The sequence below is a fragment of the Amphibalanus amphitrite genome, unplaced genomic scaffold (assembly GCF_019059575.1).
Source record: "Amphibalanus amphitrite isolate SeventyFive unplaced genomic scaffold, NRLGWU_Aamphi_draft 002031F_arrow, whole genome shotgun sequence".
Classification (NCBI taxonomy): domain Eukaryota; kingdom Metazoa; phylum Arthropoda; class Thecostraca; order Balanomorpha; family Balanidae; genus Amphibalanus; species Amphibalanus amphitrite.
In genome coordinates, this window is record NW_024883524.1 from 54,224 (window position 1) to 72,433 (window position 18,210).

An 18,210-nucleotide genomic window follows, 5' to 3' on the forward strand; every position below is an offset into this window, starting at 1 on the left:
TGGTACACATTTGGCTCCTTTCGGGGGCAGATTTGGTGCAGTTTTGGTCAAATTAGGTTCATTGTGGTTCTTAATATTTATCAGCTAGGGTTGCATAGAAACGCGTCTTATAGAAAGAATCATGTTTGTGACTAAAATCAATGCTGTATGAGTCCTTTCAAAATTATGGAAGAATTTTCTTTACACACATAATTACATAGGCGGCGGAACGGGGGGGGCACCGGGGTACCGTGCCCCTTTGATTTTGGCATTTTAACATTGCCCTATGGGCGTTGCATGGAAAGAATAGGACCAAAAGTCGGCAATGCAGCCCCCCCCCTTAATTGAAGGTGTTCCGCCGCCACTGTTCACACAGAAACGCTCATTTTACGTTTCTGAAACGCAAAAGGACAAAATGAATCGCTGATCTTGGATAAAAGCTGTAGGCTCGTAAGTGAGTGAACATTAACACGCCAGTGGAAGGGTTCAGAGCACGACGCCCAGTGGAAAGGGGGAGTGAATGTGACACCGCTGATCACCATAAGATCTCAGCTTCATGGGAGCTAAAAAAGACGATATTTGGAAAGTGAGTGGGAGTGGTGGGGAACTCTATTTTTGGTCATTTCATGAGACTAGCTCAATATATTCAAGGTCAAATGAGGTCAAACGGGGTCAAATTTGCCATATGAGGAACTCTTTGCGTTAACACGCTCATAACTCAAAAAGTTAACAACTGATTCTCTTATTCTTTCATTATACGACAGCGCATGCATTTTTAAATATATTGAGAATCTCTTGTTAATTAATCCAATCGTAAAATGGCAATAAGAGCTCTGCTATAGGAGTAAGATGTCTTCCGGTTGAGGCGGGATCAGCTGACTTGGGAAACGTTCCAGTCACAACTTTGTGTTGACACCATCGTAACTAAAAATATTACCGACCGATTTTTTTTGAATTTATTTGACCATAAGATTGCTTGTAGATTTATAAGTCTTCACAGAGATTTTGACGCAATTTGATCATTTGCAGTGGCAAGCAGCGCAATTTAAGACGGAACCATCCGATGCCCGCACAGTCTCAGGAGGAAAAGTTGTGGACCGAATACCGATTTACTTAAGCAATTCAATAAGCAATTCAATTTTAGGCAGGTCCTGAAAATTCCCGGAAGTAACAGTTTTCCACATACGACCCGGTCGAGAGGGTTAGAACTCCTATGGGGATAGGAGCCCTTCGTCGTTTGGCCTCTAATTGAGCGGAGCGTTTTTCACTCCCCTGGCGAATATTTGCGATAGCTCCCGAGCGCTTAGGGATAGGAAGGCGAAACTTTCAGTATCTTTTTTCCCATCAATTTGACATCTTCTGAAGTCAAAAATTTGGATCTAGCCCCCTTGATGACGTCATAGGGTCGATTTTTCTAGACCCCTGCACGGCAAACTTCGGCGCCACAGACGAGAACTTCAAATAGCTGCTAAAAATACAGTTTTAGAGACAAAGACAAATTACGAGCACGGTTGTGTAGCGTTTGACCTAGATAAAAATAGATCATATATTTTGATGACCTGAGGTCAGAGGTCAGGTCAACGACCCCGAAATGTGGTTCTAGTTTTTTTCGCAAATAACTTCGACAAAAATGGCCCTAGAGCACCATCGCATTCGCCTTTTCAAGCCGCGTCGAATGATATATATTTGTTTGTAAAAGGTCAAGTTTTATGTTGACCTCATGTGACCTCGAATGACCTTTGGTTTACCTTGATACATGAAAGGTCGTTTATGATGGATTCGTACCCGCTGATCATGAATCTGGCATCTATTTTCCTCTAATCCTTCATTTAGAGCCTCCGGATGGCAAAATTGTCTTATTTATTATTACTAACTTAAATCAGTGAAATAGCCTCTAGCAAGGATACTCTTCTGTGACCTTAACCTTTGAGCAGCCTTGTATCGTTAGATGAACCACAAATAGGGACCTGATAAGCCTCAAAACATTTCAAAACATCTTGGACGTTAGCACACAAAATGTACGAAAAAGTGAAAACTTTGAGGTCAATTTTGAGCATGACCTTGACCTAGACCTTTGGTTTTGAGCACATTTTAGGAATCCTCAGATTATCTACTTTTGTTTGACACCCAATTTTGCTGGTTTTATGCATTTTATGCCGTCCTCGAACGCTTACTTTGAGATCACTTTACATGTGCCGGTTTTGCCTTTGACCTTGACCTCTGACCTTGCAAATTAACCCGAGGTAAAAAAATTAGGTGCTTTAGAATTGTCTCGTTAGGAGCTTTTGTTTGGTATCGCTTTTGTTTCCGTAGCTCCCTTATTTACGGAGTTAGACGGGGGGAACGCCCCCCCCCCGGGCTGTGGTGGTTGGGATTACCCCCCGGCATGGGTGTAGTTTTCCAAAAATCATTGGGGGTGCTCAATAGCTTTCAGAAAGGCATTCCATAGTTTTTGTAGTTTTTTTAGCTGTTCTTTTTTACTGTAGCCATCAGGCATCATGCAAGAAATGATGTTAAATCGGTTCGAGAGCTTGTTTTAATAGCGCCACTGTAAAACAATTTTGGCTCACCCAATGCATTAACCCGCGCGGGGCTGGGGTCTCCACTCTCCAGCCGAACGCGCGGGGCTGGGGGGATAAATTTTACCCCCCTGTTATCTACCGAACTATTGGTCCGATTTGGAAAATTCAAACGCCAATCGAAAGATCTCATCACGAATAACTAAAAACATACACTTAATTTAAAGTTTGAGGTCAAGGTCAAGGTCAGGTCAAGGGTACAAATTGCAAGTTTCTACAGTATCGGCCTTGCACCGTAGTTGCCGAAGAATGGAGTCATGGACTGAGACTGATTGCCCAAAACGTGTTTGGGCCTGACCTTGGCCATAAGTTTGGCAGGCCAGATTTTGCACTGGACCATTTTGAGTCAACTTTGAGAAATACATAACGTACAACGGTGGTAAAATCGTTGCTATAGGTATAACACAGTTTACCCGCTCCGGGTGTGAGGGAGGGGTGTGGGGCAATGAGTGCACTGACGTGGCGCCCTCGGAGGGCCGGTATGGGATTAAAGCTCAGCTACACTAAGGGCTTGTGTGGTGCCTTCAGTTATCGGTGGCACCCTCAGAATCACCGGCGTAGGGCCCTCAGAGCCGCCGGTAAGGGAGGCACCGGTGTGGGGCCGCCATGCAGGTGCCGGTGTGGGCGATCAGAGGTGCTAGTGTGATTCTCTCAGAGGCGCCGATGAGGGTCCTTACAGGCGTTGCTCCGGGCCCTCATAGACGCTGGTGTAGAGCCGTTACAGACGGGTGTGGGGCCTTTAGAGCTGCTGACGCGAACTCTCTACAAGCCGGCAGGGGGTCTCAGTGACCGGCAAGGGGTCCTTATTAGGCCGGCAGAAGAAGTCCTGCGGGGTCCTAAGAGACCGGCATGGTACTGTCAGACGCCGGTGGGGCCCTCAGGGTCACCGTTGTGGGGCCCTCAAGTCATCAGTGGGTGGCCTTTAGATGCGCAGGTGTTGGGTGGGTCCTCAGAGCCGCCGATATAGGGCTTTAATAGGCACTGGTGTAGGCACTCGGAGTTGGGGGTGTGAAACCCTCAGAGACACCGGTGTGGGCCCTCATAGGCACCGACGAGGGCCCCATTGTTGCCGTTATGGGGCCCGCAGAAAAATAAGTGTGGGACCATCACAGGTGGGAAATGACCCTAGAACTTTCCCTCATTGGCCGGTAAGACCTCTCAGAGGCCAGTAAAGGCTGAAGCAGACTCTTTCCGCGTTCAGGAAATCGCATGCGAGAGCCTATTCAAAAACATTGTAATTCCTCTCGCATCAATCGCTCGCGGGAGGTGCGTGCGATTGATGCGAGCGTGCTTCCATGTATTTGAATAGGCTCTCGCATGCGATTTCCTGACTGCGGAAAGAGTCTGTTTCAGGCTTAACGGGCCTTTGGAGTTTGGAGACCACCGAGGTGTCCTTAAAAGCCGCAAGAGGCCCTCAGAAGTCGGCGTGGGGCCCTTATGGAGACCTTAGTGTGGTTATTTAGGGCCCATGAGGTGCTCTAAAGAGCCCCACGGGGCCCTTCTGAGTAGAAATATGACCATCGTTAACCCTCAGCGGTCAAATGGCGCCGCAGGGCCTCTCGGACCCAAGGGTCCCTTTGAACCCGATGGGGGAGGGGAAACGTGTCCCCTTACACCCCTAGCTATGCCACTGTTTTATATGCATCATGTCAGGTATTTTAGGCTCGCCCCCCCCCCCAACTTGAAAATCGTTCCCGGGCCCCTGATAATATCAGATGTAATGTTAACACAAATATCATGCATCTTAATTTGTGGTGATTTATTCAATGTATATTCTCTTAGTCACTGAATTGAGTAAGCATAGTATTTGCATGATTCACTGGGCTCATTACAGTACTAGGAGATGGACATTCTGATTATTGAGGGCCTTGAGTCAGCTGGGAATGTTTTGAGGAGGCTGGGGGTGCTTTAAGAAGACAGGGGGTGCTGAGCTCAGGATTGGGGGTGCTTGAGCACCCACAAAGAGATATAAAGTTACGCTTATGCCCCCCGGGCCCGGCCGGGTCAAGGATTAAGGTTCAAACCCCAGTGACCACTGACCACTAAGGTCAGGTCAAATGCTTGCATTAGGTACATGACCTATTGCTATACAGGTCAACTAAAATCCGTCCAACATGAAATAGTATATTCATCACAAAACATCATAGGACACACTGCAAAATACAACAATAAACTGGTGAGGAGCGCCGTTTCACATGCGGCGCTGTCTGACTGAGAGTTGTGCCGCCAGAGGCCCCTGCCTGAGATGGGCCACGTGGTGACATAACGGGGCGGTAATGGCGGCTGACCGCGACGGAGGCAGGAAGTGGCTGGGCCGCGGGGCCGGTGGCTGGTGGCGCCGAGGTCGGCGGCCGGTCAGAGCTGCCCCGCGGCCCTCACACCACCTTCGGAGCCAGTTCTGCGAGCGGCTGACCGCCTGTCCGAGCTGGAGGTCGAGCGACAGCCTGCAATATAGACAAACATGTTATGTCGCTATACGCTGGTATAAGGCTATTTAGAGCATCGAAGATCGGGAACCATAAGAATTAGTTGAGGCATGATGCATCATTTTAAGCCTTTTTTCATGATGCAACACGAATGAATGATTTGAATTCAAACACTGGCTAATAATCGGACGCTATTTAACCCTCGCCGGACCTATTGGTTTTCTACATACGCGCCGGCCGAGGGGGGGGGGCGGGTACGACCCCCCCCCTCGCCGTTTCGCCCCTGGTGGAGCTAGCGCGTCGCGGAAAAAACGAGCGTGTGCGCCGTTACGAGACGCAGAGATTGGTACCCGATTTTAAGGTCCTAGGTCAACCGGTGACCTCTGAGGTCAGGTCAAGTGCCCCAAGGTACGGTTCAGTTTTTGGTGAATAACTTCGCAAAAAACGGCCGCAGAGCGCCGATTTTGGCAGCATCGTGTTCGTCGCGCTCAGGCGCGTCGAATGATATACTTTTTGTCCGGGTCAGGTCAACTTGGGGTGTTGACCTCAGGTCAAGGTCAGGTCAGCACCCCCAGGTCACGAAGCTGGTCAAAAGAGGTCATGTCGCATATCATTCGATTCGGCAGGTCTTCCTGAGTCCATTGGTGGCTTTCCCGACTCGCTAGCTCAATTTGATCAAGAGTTATTGACGAAAAACTAATATGACCTTGATGACGTCATAAATGACGTCACGCAAGGTCAACATTGCAAAAGTGACGCATCTAACCTTGCAAGGAGTGCATAAAATCACGATTCTGTGTGCTTGAGATAGTTGGAGATCGTTCCCGGCGCCAGAATAGCAGTTTGAATTTTTCCCCATTGACTTATAATGGTGAGGTCACGAAAATGACCTGACCTCATATGACCTTTAGGAAAAATCCGAGATATACAAGTTGTGGGACTCATAATGGATACTAGATCCTGCAAGTTTCATTTCCCTGTGACATCTCCTCTGGCAGTGAGGGCGTTGCGAAGTTGCGACATCTGAAGACCGTGCAGAGGTTCACTTATGACGTCATAGGTCAGTGACCTGACCTGACCCAAAAATGCGGTTGGTGTCAAAAGATGCGGCTTGGATCAAAGGTCAGGTATGCCAAGTTTCAGCTCTCTATCGCCAGCGTGTTCGGAGCTATCGCGAAAAAACCCTATGGGGGGGGCGGCACCCGCCCCCCCCCTCGGCCGGCGAGGGTTAATAAAAGAAAAGTACAAAGACGGACACTTATTTTCAATGGTGAATGACAAATGTTTCGATCTATTTTTAGCTATGCGATGCAATATAATTCGATACAATTGATCAGTTAATAATTGAATAATCAGGAAAACGGCCAAATATTTATAAGAAACCTCGAAGATTATGCTATCTGCTGTATGACGCTATTGCCTGCACCTTTTCAGACGTTTGCAGCCGGGTCGGCGGCGTCCGCTGGGTAATCTTCGTAAGCGTAGTCGGTGTAGTTGGGGTCGCTGAAAAACAGGGTAGGGCCTGGTCAGGAGAAAGTAGGTAGGTCCATAACTCATTATCCTTTTCAGCAAGTTCAATGAGCTTCAAAGCATATCTATTCCGGATACCTATACATGTTGGATTTAGCAATAAAAATGTTTCAACTTCAGATATACTCGTAAAAAGGCATAGCGACACATCATAACGGACTATGACGACGTCTTCACCTAAGCATGATATAAAAAATGCCAAAATACACGCGTTACCACCTTTCCATCCTACTTTTTATATGCTCCTACGTATTTGATGCATGCCAAACTGGCTAAACTGATGGAGGTATGCATTATTATTATTATTACTTAATTGCAGTTCATTCCGAGTTCAGAGGCCAGTTTTACCAAAAGAAAAAGTAGCCGCCTGCCGGAATTGTTAACCTAATGACCGCTTCACATACGAAGCGTAAATGCGATGGGCATGTGAGCGGATAGGGCTTTACCGTTTACGCTCCGTATGTGAAGCGGTCTTTAGGAAAAAAATCAGGCAGCCGATTATTGGCTATTTATCCGGCAGACTGGTAAAACTGGCCTCTGGTTGGCTTTTTTTACATGCTTACTCGGTTGGCTCGAGAGTTATTAACAAAACTCCGATGACCTCAAATGACCTCACTGGCGCATTTTCAATTCAAAAATTGTGTGCTTTTAACGGATGAATGGGTGGCTGTGGGCTCGGGTGCCTCGCTAAGCGGTGCTTATTGCGAATGACACGAGGGACCCCGACCTTGCCTGCGCCCGCAGTTTACTGGTTATAGCTTTAATCGAAAGTTGAACGTACCGCCGATAGATGGCGACCGGGTCTAGCGTGCCCCTCTCACTAGTTGCCAAGTGACTGAATTTAGAAACGCGGGTCAAACGGCGCGGAGATCTCCGGCCGCGATCTCTCTGTCACCGAGTTGCGAGACGGACGCCTTATCCACTAGGCCACACGGAGGATATGGTGGCATTCGAAGCTTGATAGGCAGTTTTTGCCTTTCCTCCGTTAAATTTAGCGATAATTGGGGGATTACGTGACAAGCCTGGCCTAGTGTGACCGTGTGGAAAGTCATAGATAGAAAAATTGACTGAAATTGAGAGTTCTCTATGCTTCTTAAAACTTTAATTTCCAACAACAGGTCCCTTTCCACTAAGAGTGTCGCAACTTAACGACATATATTTACCGTGCGGGGATGAAGTTATGGCATATGGGTCAGTGGTCTGATCTAACTTAAAAAGTTCAGTAGATGTGAGGCGGAGATGTTGTTTAGCCCTAGAACGCCTAGGGGGGGGGGGGGGGTTGTATCAACCCCCCCCCCCCCGAGGTTTTTTCGAAGTGCACGCTAAACGGCTTGTCGTAGCGGGCTGAAATTTTCAATACCCTCTGGGGCAACCTTTGCGCATCTTTTGCCGAAAAAAAATTGATCGGGTCATGTCAGGTCACGGAGTTATGACGTCATAAGAGGTACAGCCTCCGGCCGACAGTTACCAAACGTGTGCGCCGAATCCCTAGGTTTTCTGCCGGTGATACCCACATTGTTTGATGGATCATGATGAAACTTCCCATGCATGTTGGGGCAAGCATTGGCTATCGTGTGGTGCAAGAAAATTGACCGGGTCAGGTCAGGTCACGGAGCTATGACGTCGCAAGAGGAACAGCGTCCGGTACTATTTTTGAAAAGCGCCCGAACCACTATTTTGCTAATTCTTGTCACCTCAATGGGAATATGCAGCAATATTAGCTTCTATAGGGAGCAAATGGACCTCCCAAATCCAAAAATACAATCAGATTTCAAAAATTTAAATTTTGATTTTTCGAATTTCTGCCGCCGACTGTGACCTTGCCGACTTCCGGCGCTCCCAACGCGCCATTTTTAGAGCTAGGGAAACGAAATACATACCAAACGATAGAAAATTGATCAAGGAACACGATAGTGAAGGTTTCAAGTCGATATCTCCCACCGTTTTGCCGCAATCGCCGCGGAAAGTTGAAAAAGTTTGATTTTTTTTCGGAAAATTTGACCTTTGACCGGTCATAAGTAGGTCAAATGTTGACCTAGGACCAAAAAATATACCACCAATCGCGAGATCTCGTTGAGAGCAATCCGTTGGTTTTTTCCGCTAAGCTCTACGACCTTCCGTTTCGAAACGCCAGGGGGGGTCGTAACAACCCCCCCCCCCCCCTGGTCGTTCGTGTTATGAGAAATGGCCTGGTCGTGCGAGGGTTAAAGAACGGCGAATACTCACCACTCGGGCACGTTTTCAATCACGTCGCAGTTACTGGTCTGAGTGTTGTAGACCAGTCCTTCGTCGCAGCCGGAGAGGGCCGGCACGCGGCCTCCCTTGCAGACGTAGAACTTGGTGCAGTCCTCCGGGTGCGGGAAGGTCGGGTGGGCGATCTTCTGGCCGCTGGGCGTGAAATACTCCTTGTCGTCGCACGTGAAGCCGTCCAGGGAGGTGCGCGCGTCACAGGCGCCGCGCTTGGCCGCGGTGGGCCAGTCGCAGAGCCGGTTGACCGGGTTGAAGTGCAGGCCGGGCGCGCAGGCCAGCAGCGTTGGCTTGTTGTTCTCACACGTGTAGTACTTGTCACAGACGTTGGGGTCCTCGTGTGCGTAGACGCCGTTCATGCGCTCGCAGACGCCGGTGCCGAGAGGGTCACCCAGCGCCTCGCGGCCCGTACAGTTGACCTTGTAGATGTAGTCGCACGGGTTGGCCTGCGTGATGCGGCGCGGGTCGAACGCCGTACCATCGTCACAATCCACAGGAGTCGCCTCGCCCTTGAAGCAGTCCCAGTAGCGATCACACCAGTAGGGGTCGGCGAATTTGCCGGTGATCTCGTTCTCAGGACATATGAATTCCGGCGCCTGGGCGGCCTCCTGGGCGACCACAGCTCCTGGGAAAGCAAAGTTGAGTCACATGTTTGCACGTCGCTGCAACGTGAGAAAGGGTGAAGCAACAAGCGTCCCGTGGTCCCAGGCCGAGTTATTCAGAGATCAGGAATGTCAACCATTTCTGAGATGAATCATTTCGCAATGCCTATTAAGTAATGCTTGAAACGAATGCATGCTCAGAGTAAAAGTTTAGCACCGAGATGCATGCTTCCACTTCATAAAAAGCAATACGCAGACTGCAACCATTTTTTGCTAATTTGAATCATGCTCTTCAGCCTAAAGTGAATGGAAGTGGTTAGTATTCCACTTTCTTTAGAAAATGATGGAATACCGGTTACTGGACCTTTCGAATCACTCAAACTCACCCATAATGACCATTTGTAATCAACTATTATATTAGCCCGCGCGCCACTGGGGGGAGGGGGCTATTAATAGCCCCCCTCCCGTTTTTCTGCACTAACTTCCAAACCGCTTGATGTATCAACACCAAACTTTCGGTACCTTCGGCTGCATTATTTTGACACCTTGTGTCAAAATATGAAGTTTGTAGCTACTATAGGTCGGCCGGAAATGACGTCAGAGTGACGTCATGTTCGTCCAATTTCGACGCAAAACACTGAACCACGGCAATCGCTCCCAAGAGCTCAGTTTTTAAGCTAGTAAATAGATCCAAGTTCTTTGCATGACACTCAGAATCGACTGCGCTATCAATCTGCAATCTTGGATTTTCAAAGTTTTGAAAATTTGAAAAATTATATATACTAAAATTCAAAATTTATATTTCTATCTTCTTCAAAAAGTTTTTGACTTTTCGAAAAAAAACGAATAAATGTGATATAACGTATGTTTATGACCAACTCTGCAAGTTTTAACCAGATATCTTCAAAAATGGCCAAGTTATACGCATTATAGCAAAAAATTCACAATTATAGATTTTTCAAATCAATTTTTCAGTACGTATTTGACATTGTACGCCAATATAAATAGCACCATCGTGTTCCTGAGCTCAAACTGCGTCCGTTAGACACCTTTTTTGTTGAAGATTTCAGCTTGAAAATTTGATCTTTTTTGACCTGAAAGTGGCCTGACCTAAGCTAAATTCAACTCAAAATGACCTCGAATGACCTAAACGACAGCGAATTCGAAATCTATGGCCTAAATGGACCATAAAACATGTGCCACGTGACCGATGCATGATATAAGATTTCCGTGACCTGTGATGACCTGACCCTGACCTGAAAATCAAAGTACAAGTTTCATACCCTCAGGGTATCTAACTGACCGAAAATTCAAACTGACGAACAGTACGAGGATTTACGGGAAAAAATAGCGAACGGCTCATCCATTTTTTGTTAGTACGTTAAAGGGACCCTCCCACCTTCAAAAAAGTTAATGAATTGGCATGAAAGTGATGTCGCTCGGTTCAGAAAGAGCAAAAACGAATATCTACCAAATTTCATCGAAAAATATTCACCGGTTTTCAAGATATTAGACTTTTACTTTTGTTTACTTTTTGGGATCTCCGCTGTTCCTAGCGACTTTATTTGAAAGTGCGGCATTTGTTGCGCGCAAAGCAGCATATACCACCGCGTGCTACAAAACGTTTTAGTCAAACATTTAACGGACGTTCGAAAGCCTGATGACGTCATCAGATTCCCGTAATGGTTAAGAGATAGGGACCACGCTGGTCCCACCCTGCAAGTAAAGGGAAGAAATTTCTTGAACACCATAAAGCTGCGGGGGTTGCGACCATGATAAATGATGGTTTCTGAGCCTGGCCGCAAACTTGGCTATCTCAACTCAAAACTAATGTTAAGGTGGGATGGTCCCTTTAATCCATGATATGAATATGTACATTCAAAATATATCGGCCAAAAATTGACAGTTGCGTATTGACCTCCTCTCTCCCCTCTCTCTCTCTCTCTCTCTCTCTCTCTCTCTCTCTCTCTCTCTCTCTCTCTCTCTCTCTCTCTCTCTCTCCCTCCCTCTCTCTCTCTTTCTCTCTCTCCGCCTCTCTCTTTCTCTCTCACTCTCTCTCCCACTCTCTCTCTTTCTTTCCTTCTCATTAATTTTTTCTGCTCAATTTTGCTTTTTATTGCGAAATAAATACACACAAGGCTAGTTCGTCAACATACTTTTGTACGCCAATGTGTACAAAATTGTCCAAAAGTGGAAAATTTCGTGATAATTTTACATATGGTGATATCCAATGGCCTCAGCAATGACCTGATTAAAAATGACCATTATTGTTAAAAGGCGACCTTACAGCTAGCTATCTATTGCTTCTTCTGCGCCTTTCTAGTTTTTTTTTTTAATAGATTTCGAAATGCTCAGGCCTGGCCAAATACATGGAGCGGTTGCCTGAAGCCCCCAACAGGGATGGGCTAAAAAGTAAATGTTGCTTTTGCATAGAATAACAAAGATATCTATAATCGAGTAAAAGAGGAAGCATGGTTACTTCCGGATTACTTTTTTACCACTATAAACATAACTCTCTCAGATAACATCAATAAAGGTACGATAAAATACGTCACGTGAACATCTGATCATGGCGCGAGCGTCCCAGTAATGACGCGAACGTCCCAGCACTCACCAGCGGCGAGAAGAACGACGAGAGTCTGAGAGCACCACATCTTGACTGGCGGCTCGGTGTGGCGCCGGCCACTCGGGCGCGTCCCACTTTTATATCTTCTGGCGAAGCCGGTGGACTGGACGGGCGGGCGGGCGCCGTATCGCCACCGCCACCACCGCCGCCACGGCCGTCACCGCCGCCACCGCCCCGGGCCTAGTCCTGACCGGCCGGCGTGCCTCAGTCCATGCCAGCGCGCCTCTTGCGTGACCGCCAGAGGCTACCGGCCAGCACCGGCGCTAGTCTGTACCGAACCCTGCCCGACCGCCAGCCGTCAGCGCCGCCTGACCTGCCACTGCCGCACCGACCGACCAGGCATGCTTTCCCAATGTGCCGTTAGTTATGGTAATGCTCTCTACAGCGTGTTTGGTCATTGCACTTGTTCTCTCATACAGCTGAGGTACTCAGCTAGCCTATTGTCGCAAAATTTACAGCTCCTTGAGGGCTTTCTCTTTTCCTTTTGTAAGCAGAAAACATTTCATAAAGCAAATAAGCTGAAGTGTATTTTGACGCCGAGCGGGTCGCGTGACCTTACCTTACCATCATGAACTAAGTACAGAGAATTATGGAAGCGGCGTAATTAGCACTGCAATCATCAAATCTCATCTCAACCACTTAAAGGGACTATCCCACCTTCTAAAATGTTGTTAAAACCAGTTAAATTGTGCCCGACTTTATAGATTGGATGACCAGGAACACGGTTCTGGCATTTATTTTTCATTAAACATCTTAGGCTTCCCATATCCCAAACACAAACTTTCAAATATGTGACGTCACAGCCCAAAATTACCTCCTTCCCCAGGCCACATTACTGTCATAAAGCTGATTCTTTTTACTCTGTAGGCACCACAACAAAGTTCAGACCAAGTTTTAAGCGATTTTTCAACGAACAAACCCATTTAAATCAGAATGACTAAACGAGGTGACGTCACACTAACGGTCGCTCCATGTTGAAGATAGGGCCTTGTACAAGGCCCATTTTCAAATGAAGGGAACGAATTTCTTCAACACCAAGAGGCCGCGGGGGTTGCAACCTAGATAGATAGTGGTTTCTGAACCTCGCCGCAAACTTGGCTATCTCAACTCAAACCCCATGTTAATGGTGGGATAGTCCCTTTAAACACGTGATTCTATACCTTACTTGTGATGCCTGATTTTTTTTGCGTTTTGACCTTCCGTTACGCCACATGCGACGTCACTGAGGCTATAGTACTATAGTTAGATCGTCACTGAGGCTTTATCATCAGTAATATTTATTCAATTTACTTACTGCGGTTATTTAGACGGTGATTTCGAAATTCGACAATACCTCCCTTTTAAACTGATTCAGAAAATCTGAAAAGCACTAATGAACTCAGAATAAGGTGCTGAAATAAATTATATGCAACATAATCTCGTGTACCCGTCTATTGAATAAGAACCCGCATATGTTCTTAACATCTGTTTCACTTCCTTGGCCACCCAGCGAGCCTGCTATTAATTCCTTTGTGTAGGAAATGTGCCAGCCTGTTTTTCAGCTTTGTTCGGAATAATGGAGTCTATTGATTTACTGCAACACATGACTCATTGAAGGGAAATATAAATACTAAATTCCCAGCTAGTGACAAATAACTATAGCCTGACAAACCTCAGAAAGAACGAAGATAAAACGCCTTTGCACCTGATTTGATCACTGCAAATGTATGGTTCGGAGAAAATAGGTCTGAAAAGCTCTGAAGAAGTGTCCTAGGATATATCGTAGACAATCTAGATTCTAGGCAATAGAAAGGCACATGCATCGTCCATCAATGGCTGCTGCGCTTTGGCTGCTTCTTAGGTTTGTCAAACAAAGTTGAGTTTGTGAATCCATCGAACCTTGGACTGTATCGTGAAATGTTGTGTTTGTGGACTGTTGTGTTTGCATGATGAAAAGTCTTGAAATAAAATGTCCGATGTCTTTTTCCACATTACTTCTTATCTAAAAAAATACGTTTTGTTGCATAATGATCCAAGCAATTCGTATATGCTAAACGCAAAAGACTTGATGAGGTAACAATTTGTTTATTACGTCATAACAACATAATGCGACGGGAGGAACATCCAACTCAAGCGAAGGCACATATCACAGAAGGTGAAATCTCATGTGAGCATATGATATATGATGAGCTGACGACGCATCACATTTTACGAAACATTATTAACATTGTACTTAGCGCTCTCCACTCCGTGCATGATTTTCGGGGGAATTCATGGAATGTATCACAAAGATTCGAAACTGGTGTGGAATGTTTCTTCTATGAAAATCTTTAAATGAACTCTTCGAGTTACATCACAACCTGTTTCACATATCGACAAATGTTCTGTGAATGACAAAGTGTGACTTTTAATACAGTGATAAATTTTCAGAGAGCACGAGAACCATTTACAGCTTATTCAGCCTCCCTCAGTTTCAAATTGTTTTCCTCGGGATGTGAGAGGGCCCGTGCGATGACTGGCACCAGGATTTGCTGACGCTGGCTGGAGCATATGCTGTCGCTGGCTGGAGACCGTGTGAACGCTGGCTGGAGGACGCCACTGTGACTAACTCCGTCTCTTTACGGATGGATGGCTGCCGGGTCTGCCCCGTTACACAGCCTCAGCGACGGGGGTCTCTTCAACAGTGTCGTAGTATGTCGCACTGCAAAGAGAGGAACAGCGTTAGAAGATGAAGGTACACATTTAGAGAAACGAGATACTAAAGCCTGCTTCATTTGTTGATCCTTTGACATGAATGTTGCTTATTATTTGATTAAAACGGAGCATGCAAATTGCATGAAAGGGGAAGCTGATGAACAATTTGGTGAGATCTGTGACTAAGGTGCGCGCACCTCAATGAAAATGTCTGAAAACAGTCGCTAACTCACCACTCGGGGACGTTGACGGGGTCGTCGCAGCCGGCCGTGACCGTATTGTAGACCAGGCCGTAGTTGCACTTGGAGATGGCCGGGACCACGCCGTTCTTGCACACGTAGAAGAGCGCGCAGTCCTCGAGGTTGGGGAAGGTCGGATGGACGATCTTCTGGTTGTCGGGCGTGAAGTAGTCGACGCTGGGGTCGCAGGTGAAGTCACCGATCGACTGCAGCGTGTCGCAGCTGCCGCGGCCGGCAGCGGCCTCCCAGTCGCACGTCTTCGTCTTCAGCGAGAAGTGCAGGCCGGGCGAGCAGAGCCGCTCCTGGGCCACCGAGTCCTTGCACGAGTAGTACTTGCCGCAGTCGGTCTCGTGCGGGAAGAGGCCGTTGGCGCGCGGGCAGTGCTCGGTCGGCTTCGGCTCCTGCAGCTCCTCGCGGCCGGTGCAGTTGACGTTGAACAGGTAGTCACACGGCTCGCGCTGCGTGCGCACCCGCTCCGGGTCGAAGGCCAGCCCGTCGGCGCATTTCATCAGCTTGGCCTCTCCGCGGAAGCACTCCCAGTACAGGTCGCACTGGTACGGGTCGGGGAACTTGCCGGTGGTTTCGTCCGGAGGGCACTCGAACGCGAACTCCTGGGCGTTCACAGGCACCTCCTGGGCGCCCACGGACGCTGAAAGCCAGAGGGTCGGCGAGGTCAGACAGAGTCACAGGTCAGCCTCGGCACCAAGAGGAGTTGAGTATTGCGTTTTAACAAAAGTTTTTTTTTTAGAAAAGCATGGATAGTGGAAAGTGTGAAAAATGATTTGTTTTAGCATTGACTGATATGTTGTATATGTTTTATGCAAGTGACAAATAATGGCATAGTTTCGATAACGATGTCCTTACGTTGCAGCCGTTAACTTTTTTTTTTTTTAGAAAAGTGTGGAAAGTGCAAAGTGTGAAAAATGATCTATTTTATCATTGACTGGAGATGTTGCATATGTTTATGGAAGTGACAAATGATGGCATTATTTCAATATAAATGGCCTTACATTGGCTCCCTGAATTTTGGAACGCAGTGTAACCATTCCACTTGCAAAGCAATGTTTAGCCATGCGCGGTATGCGTGAGAACTAGTACGATGCATTTGTATTCGGTCCATGAGTTATTTATGCCAGTGCGATGAAAATAAAAATGTGAAAAATGTCAAATAGAAAGCAAAAAAAAAAAAACATCAGGAGCCAGTAAGAGATTGGCAGGCCTATCAGCGGAGCGTCCCCGGATTGGCCGTTTCGAAAGGAGTCGGTGGCAGCAGAGGTCACCGGCGCGGGGTGGAGAGGTCACCGGCGCGGGGCGGCCGGTCACCAGTTCACCGGAGAGGCGAGACGGCCGGTGCTAGCCGCCGCCGTCCGGTTACCGGCGGTTACCGGTCCGGCTGGCCGTTGGGCAACGCCCGGCCGTGCCAATCGCCTCCCAGCGGTGCCCCGATCACCACCCCGACCTTGGCGGCCTCTCCTTTCACCACTGACACGATCCCGAGAAAGCAAAGCCGCTTAGGCGAGCCGGCGTCACTGCCAGAGGACGAATGCGCCGCGCCTCCAAACAACAGGTCAGCGCCGGAGGCGGCATCTGCCCCACCGTCAGCTGACGAGAAGGGATTATCAGCCGACTTATCAGCCATCTTGAGATTTTAGCCAGACACTTCGATAAAAACTGAACAAACCTATGCGACCATTCGCGCAAACACTCATAGCAAACGTAGCGGAATGTTACCTAGCAAGTGATATCATTCCACGCCGGAATACATGTAGTATACATGTAGACATACATGTAATGTAGTATCTCATAGTGGTTTTAAATTCTGTCAGAGTGGCCAATTCATTTATATATTCCACCATCTTCTGATTACTAAAACTTATTTTTAAGCTTTCAAAACATATTTGCTGGCTATCATAATTGTAAAACCGTCAGGCAAACCAAAACAAATTTACCATTAACTAAAATGTGATTTAAATGCCCAAAAACAATGAAGTAATGACAGCCGGGCGCATGATTGATCATATGCGTTTAAAAATATTGGCGATAAGCACGGATAAAAGCATAATATCTATCATAATATGGCATTTTTTTCCAATACATGACTCTCCAATTATATAAACGAGAAAATATCAGCTAAGTTTTATATTGGATCTCGTGATAATAAAGCTGATATTTTTACTAGAGTTAGTTGATAGATACACATGTGGTTCACAGACGCCCATAGGTTGCACAACAATTTAACCTAAACGACATGTCGTCAAAGCCCCTAAAAAGAAACTTGTCTTACATTCGTTAATTAGCTCTAAAGGTTAACGACGGATTAATTGTAATACGCAAGCCCATTGCATACCAACACATCTTCATTATGACCAATTATGTGGAATTTGCACTCATTGAATTAATTGCTAATTGAACCCAAAGTTTTATTGGCAGTGAAGGGACAGGTACCATCAGAGCACAGTGAATGCACAATGACAAGCCTTGGCATTAGTTGACCTGAAGTGGGGTCACCACCCCGTCCTCCTAACTCCAGCCCTCTCCCTTCCCACTCACCAGCCACCAAAACGGTCCACAGTACGACGAGCTCCATGTTGGCCAGAGCCGGCCTCCAGCCGGGCCCAAGCTTATATAGGTCCGGTGGACATCTTCAGTACAAGGCCAGTACTGGCAGCGCGCCGGCCGCTGGGCGGGGGCTGGGGTCGGCCGGTCCAACAGGCCGGCAGCCCTGCCGCCCGCCGCCGCGCCCGTCTCTATTGGGTAACCCCACTGCCACTCTGAGCGGCGCGAGGCACGTGCAATGTCTCGCCAGAGGCTGCACGGACCGCCCGCCGGCCGACACTTCTGTTGGACATCGAACAATGATATAAAGGAAACGATTCTACATACCGAGGCTTGAAGCCAAAGTACAATTTGTTACAAAGAATGTGATCTAGTTAGTGCAATGGATGTTTTACAATTAGCACAGGCGCTTCAGTGATGAGCTCTCTTGAATAGTTATTCGCTTATCAATAAACTATCCTTCATATCCACCGGCTACCTATGCCTCAGCACTGGCAGCAGCCGCCTGGTACCGGTAGACTGCGCCGCTTGACTTGGATGTTAAGCGGCACAGCCTGCCCACTCTATATGACACCGGCCCGGGTCGGTGGATGGAGCACCAGCTTGAGCTGCCATTATGCTGAGTCATAGACCTCTGTATATATGCAGAAGTCTACGGCTGAGTGCCAGTCGGCCATGTGCCACGTTGAGGCACAGGTAACCGATAAATCGAGAATCCTACGATCACCTGTGTCTGACTGTACCTGCATCTTC

At 47.4% G+C, this 18,210-nt stretch overlaps 2 protein-coding genes across 4 annotated transcripts; both read right to left on the bottom strand.

The window, feature by feature from the left end:
- Positions 1 to 4,468: 4,468 nt before the first annotated feature.
- LOC122376150 (protein obstructor-E-like) lies at positions 4,469 to 12,325 on the bottom strand. 3 transcript variants are annotated; one of them, XR_006255543.1, is made up of 5 exons: positions 11,978 to 12,313; positions 8,741 to 9,386; positions 6,411 to 6,487; positions 4,685 to 5,002; positions 4,469 to 4,639 (listed from the first exon to the last, which is right to left on the bottom strand). XR_006255543.1 is itself a non-coding variant. In XM_043355865.1 (4 exons), the coding sequence occupies exons 1-3, from the start codon at positions 12,015 to 12,017 to the stop codon at positions 6,415 to 6,417; spliced, it is 759 nt and encodes a 252-aa protein (XP_043211800.1). In that variant the 5' UTR covers positions 12,018 to 12,325; the 3' UTR covers positions 4,666 to 5,002; positions 6,411 to 6,414. The 3 variants fall into 3 exon arrangements, 2 of the variants coding, with proteins under 2 accessions (XP_043211800.1, XP_043211799.1); XM_043355865.1 differs by lacking the exon at positions 4,469 to 4,639 and having other exon boundaries at positions 4,666 to 5,002; positions 11,978 to 12,325; XM_043355864.1 differs by lacking the exon at positions 4,469 to 4,639 and having other exon boundaries at positions 4,666 to 4,999; positions 6,408 to 6,487; positions 11,978 to 12,301.
- Positions 12,326 to 14,037: 1,712 nt separating this feature from the next.
- On the bottom strand, positions 14,038 to 17,996 carry LOC122376145 (peritrophin-1-like). Its single transcript, XM_043355860.1, has 3 exons — positions 17,452 to 17,996; positions 14,896 to 15,550; positions 14,038 to 14,669 (listed from the first exon to the last, which is right to left on the bottom strand). Exons 1-3 carry the CDS (start codon positions 17,486 to 17,488, stop codon positions 14,618 to 14,620), a joined length of 744 nt encoding a protein of 247 aa, XP_043211795.1. The 5' UTR covers positions 17,489 to 17,996; the 3' UTR covers positions 14,038 to 14,617.
- Between the last annotated feature and the right edge of the window lie 214 nt (positions 17,997 to 18,210).

What these genes read in the sequence shown, in the direction of transcription:
- LOC122376150 (XM_043355865.1), bottom strand. Translation starts at nt 12,017, where the DNA reads ATGTGGTGCTCTCAGACTCTCGTCGTTCTTCTCGCCGCTG. An exon ending in CGTCGTTCTTCTCGCCGCTG is followed by an intron (nt 9,387 to 11,977) that starts GTGAGTGCTGGG and finishes TTGCTTTCCCAG; the next exon opens with GAGCTGTGGTCGCCCAGGAG. An exon ending in ATTGAAAACGTGCCCGAGTG is followed by an intron (nt 6,488 to 8,740) that starts GTGAGTATTCGC and finishes CCTGTTTTTCAG; the next exon opens with CGACCCCAACTACACCGACT.
- LOC122376145 (XM_043355860.1), bottom strand. Translation starts at nt 17,488, where the DNA reads ATGGAGCTCGTCGTACTGTGGACCGTTTTGGTGGCTG. An exon ending in GTGGACCGTTTTGGTGGCTG is followed by an intron (nt 15,551 to 17,451) that starts GTGAGTGGGAAG and finishes TCTGGCTTTCAG; the next exon opens with CGTCCGTGGGCGCCCAGGAG. An exon ending in CCCGTCAACGTCCCCGAGTG is followed by an intron (nt 14,670 to 14,895) that starts GTGAGTTAGCGA and finishes CTCTCTTTGCAG; the next exon opens with TGCGACATACTACGACACTG.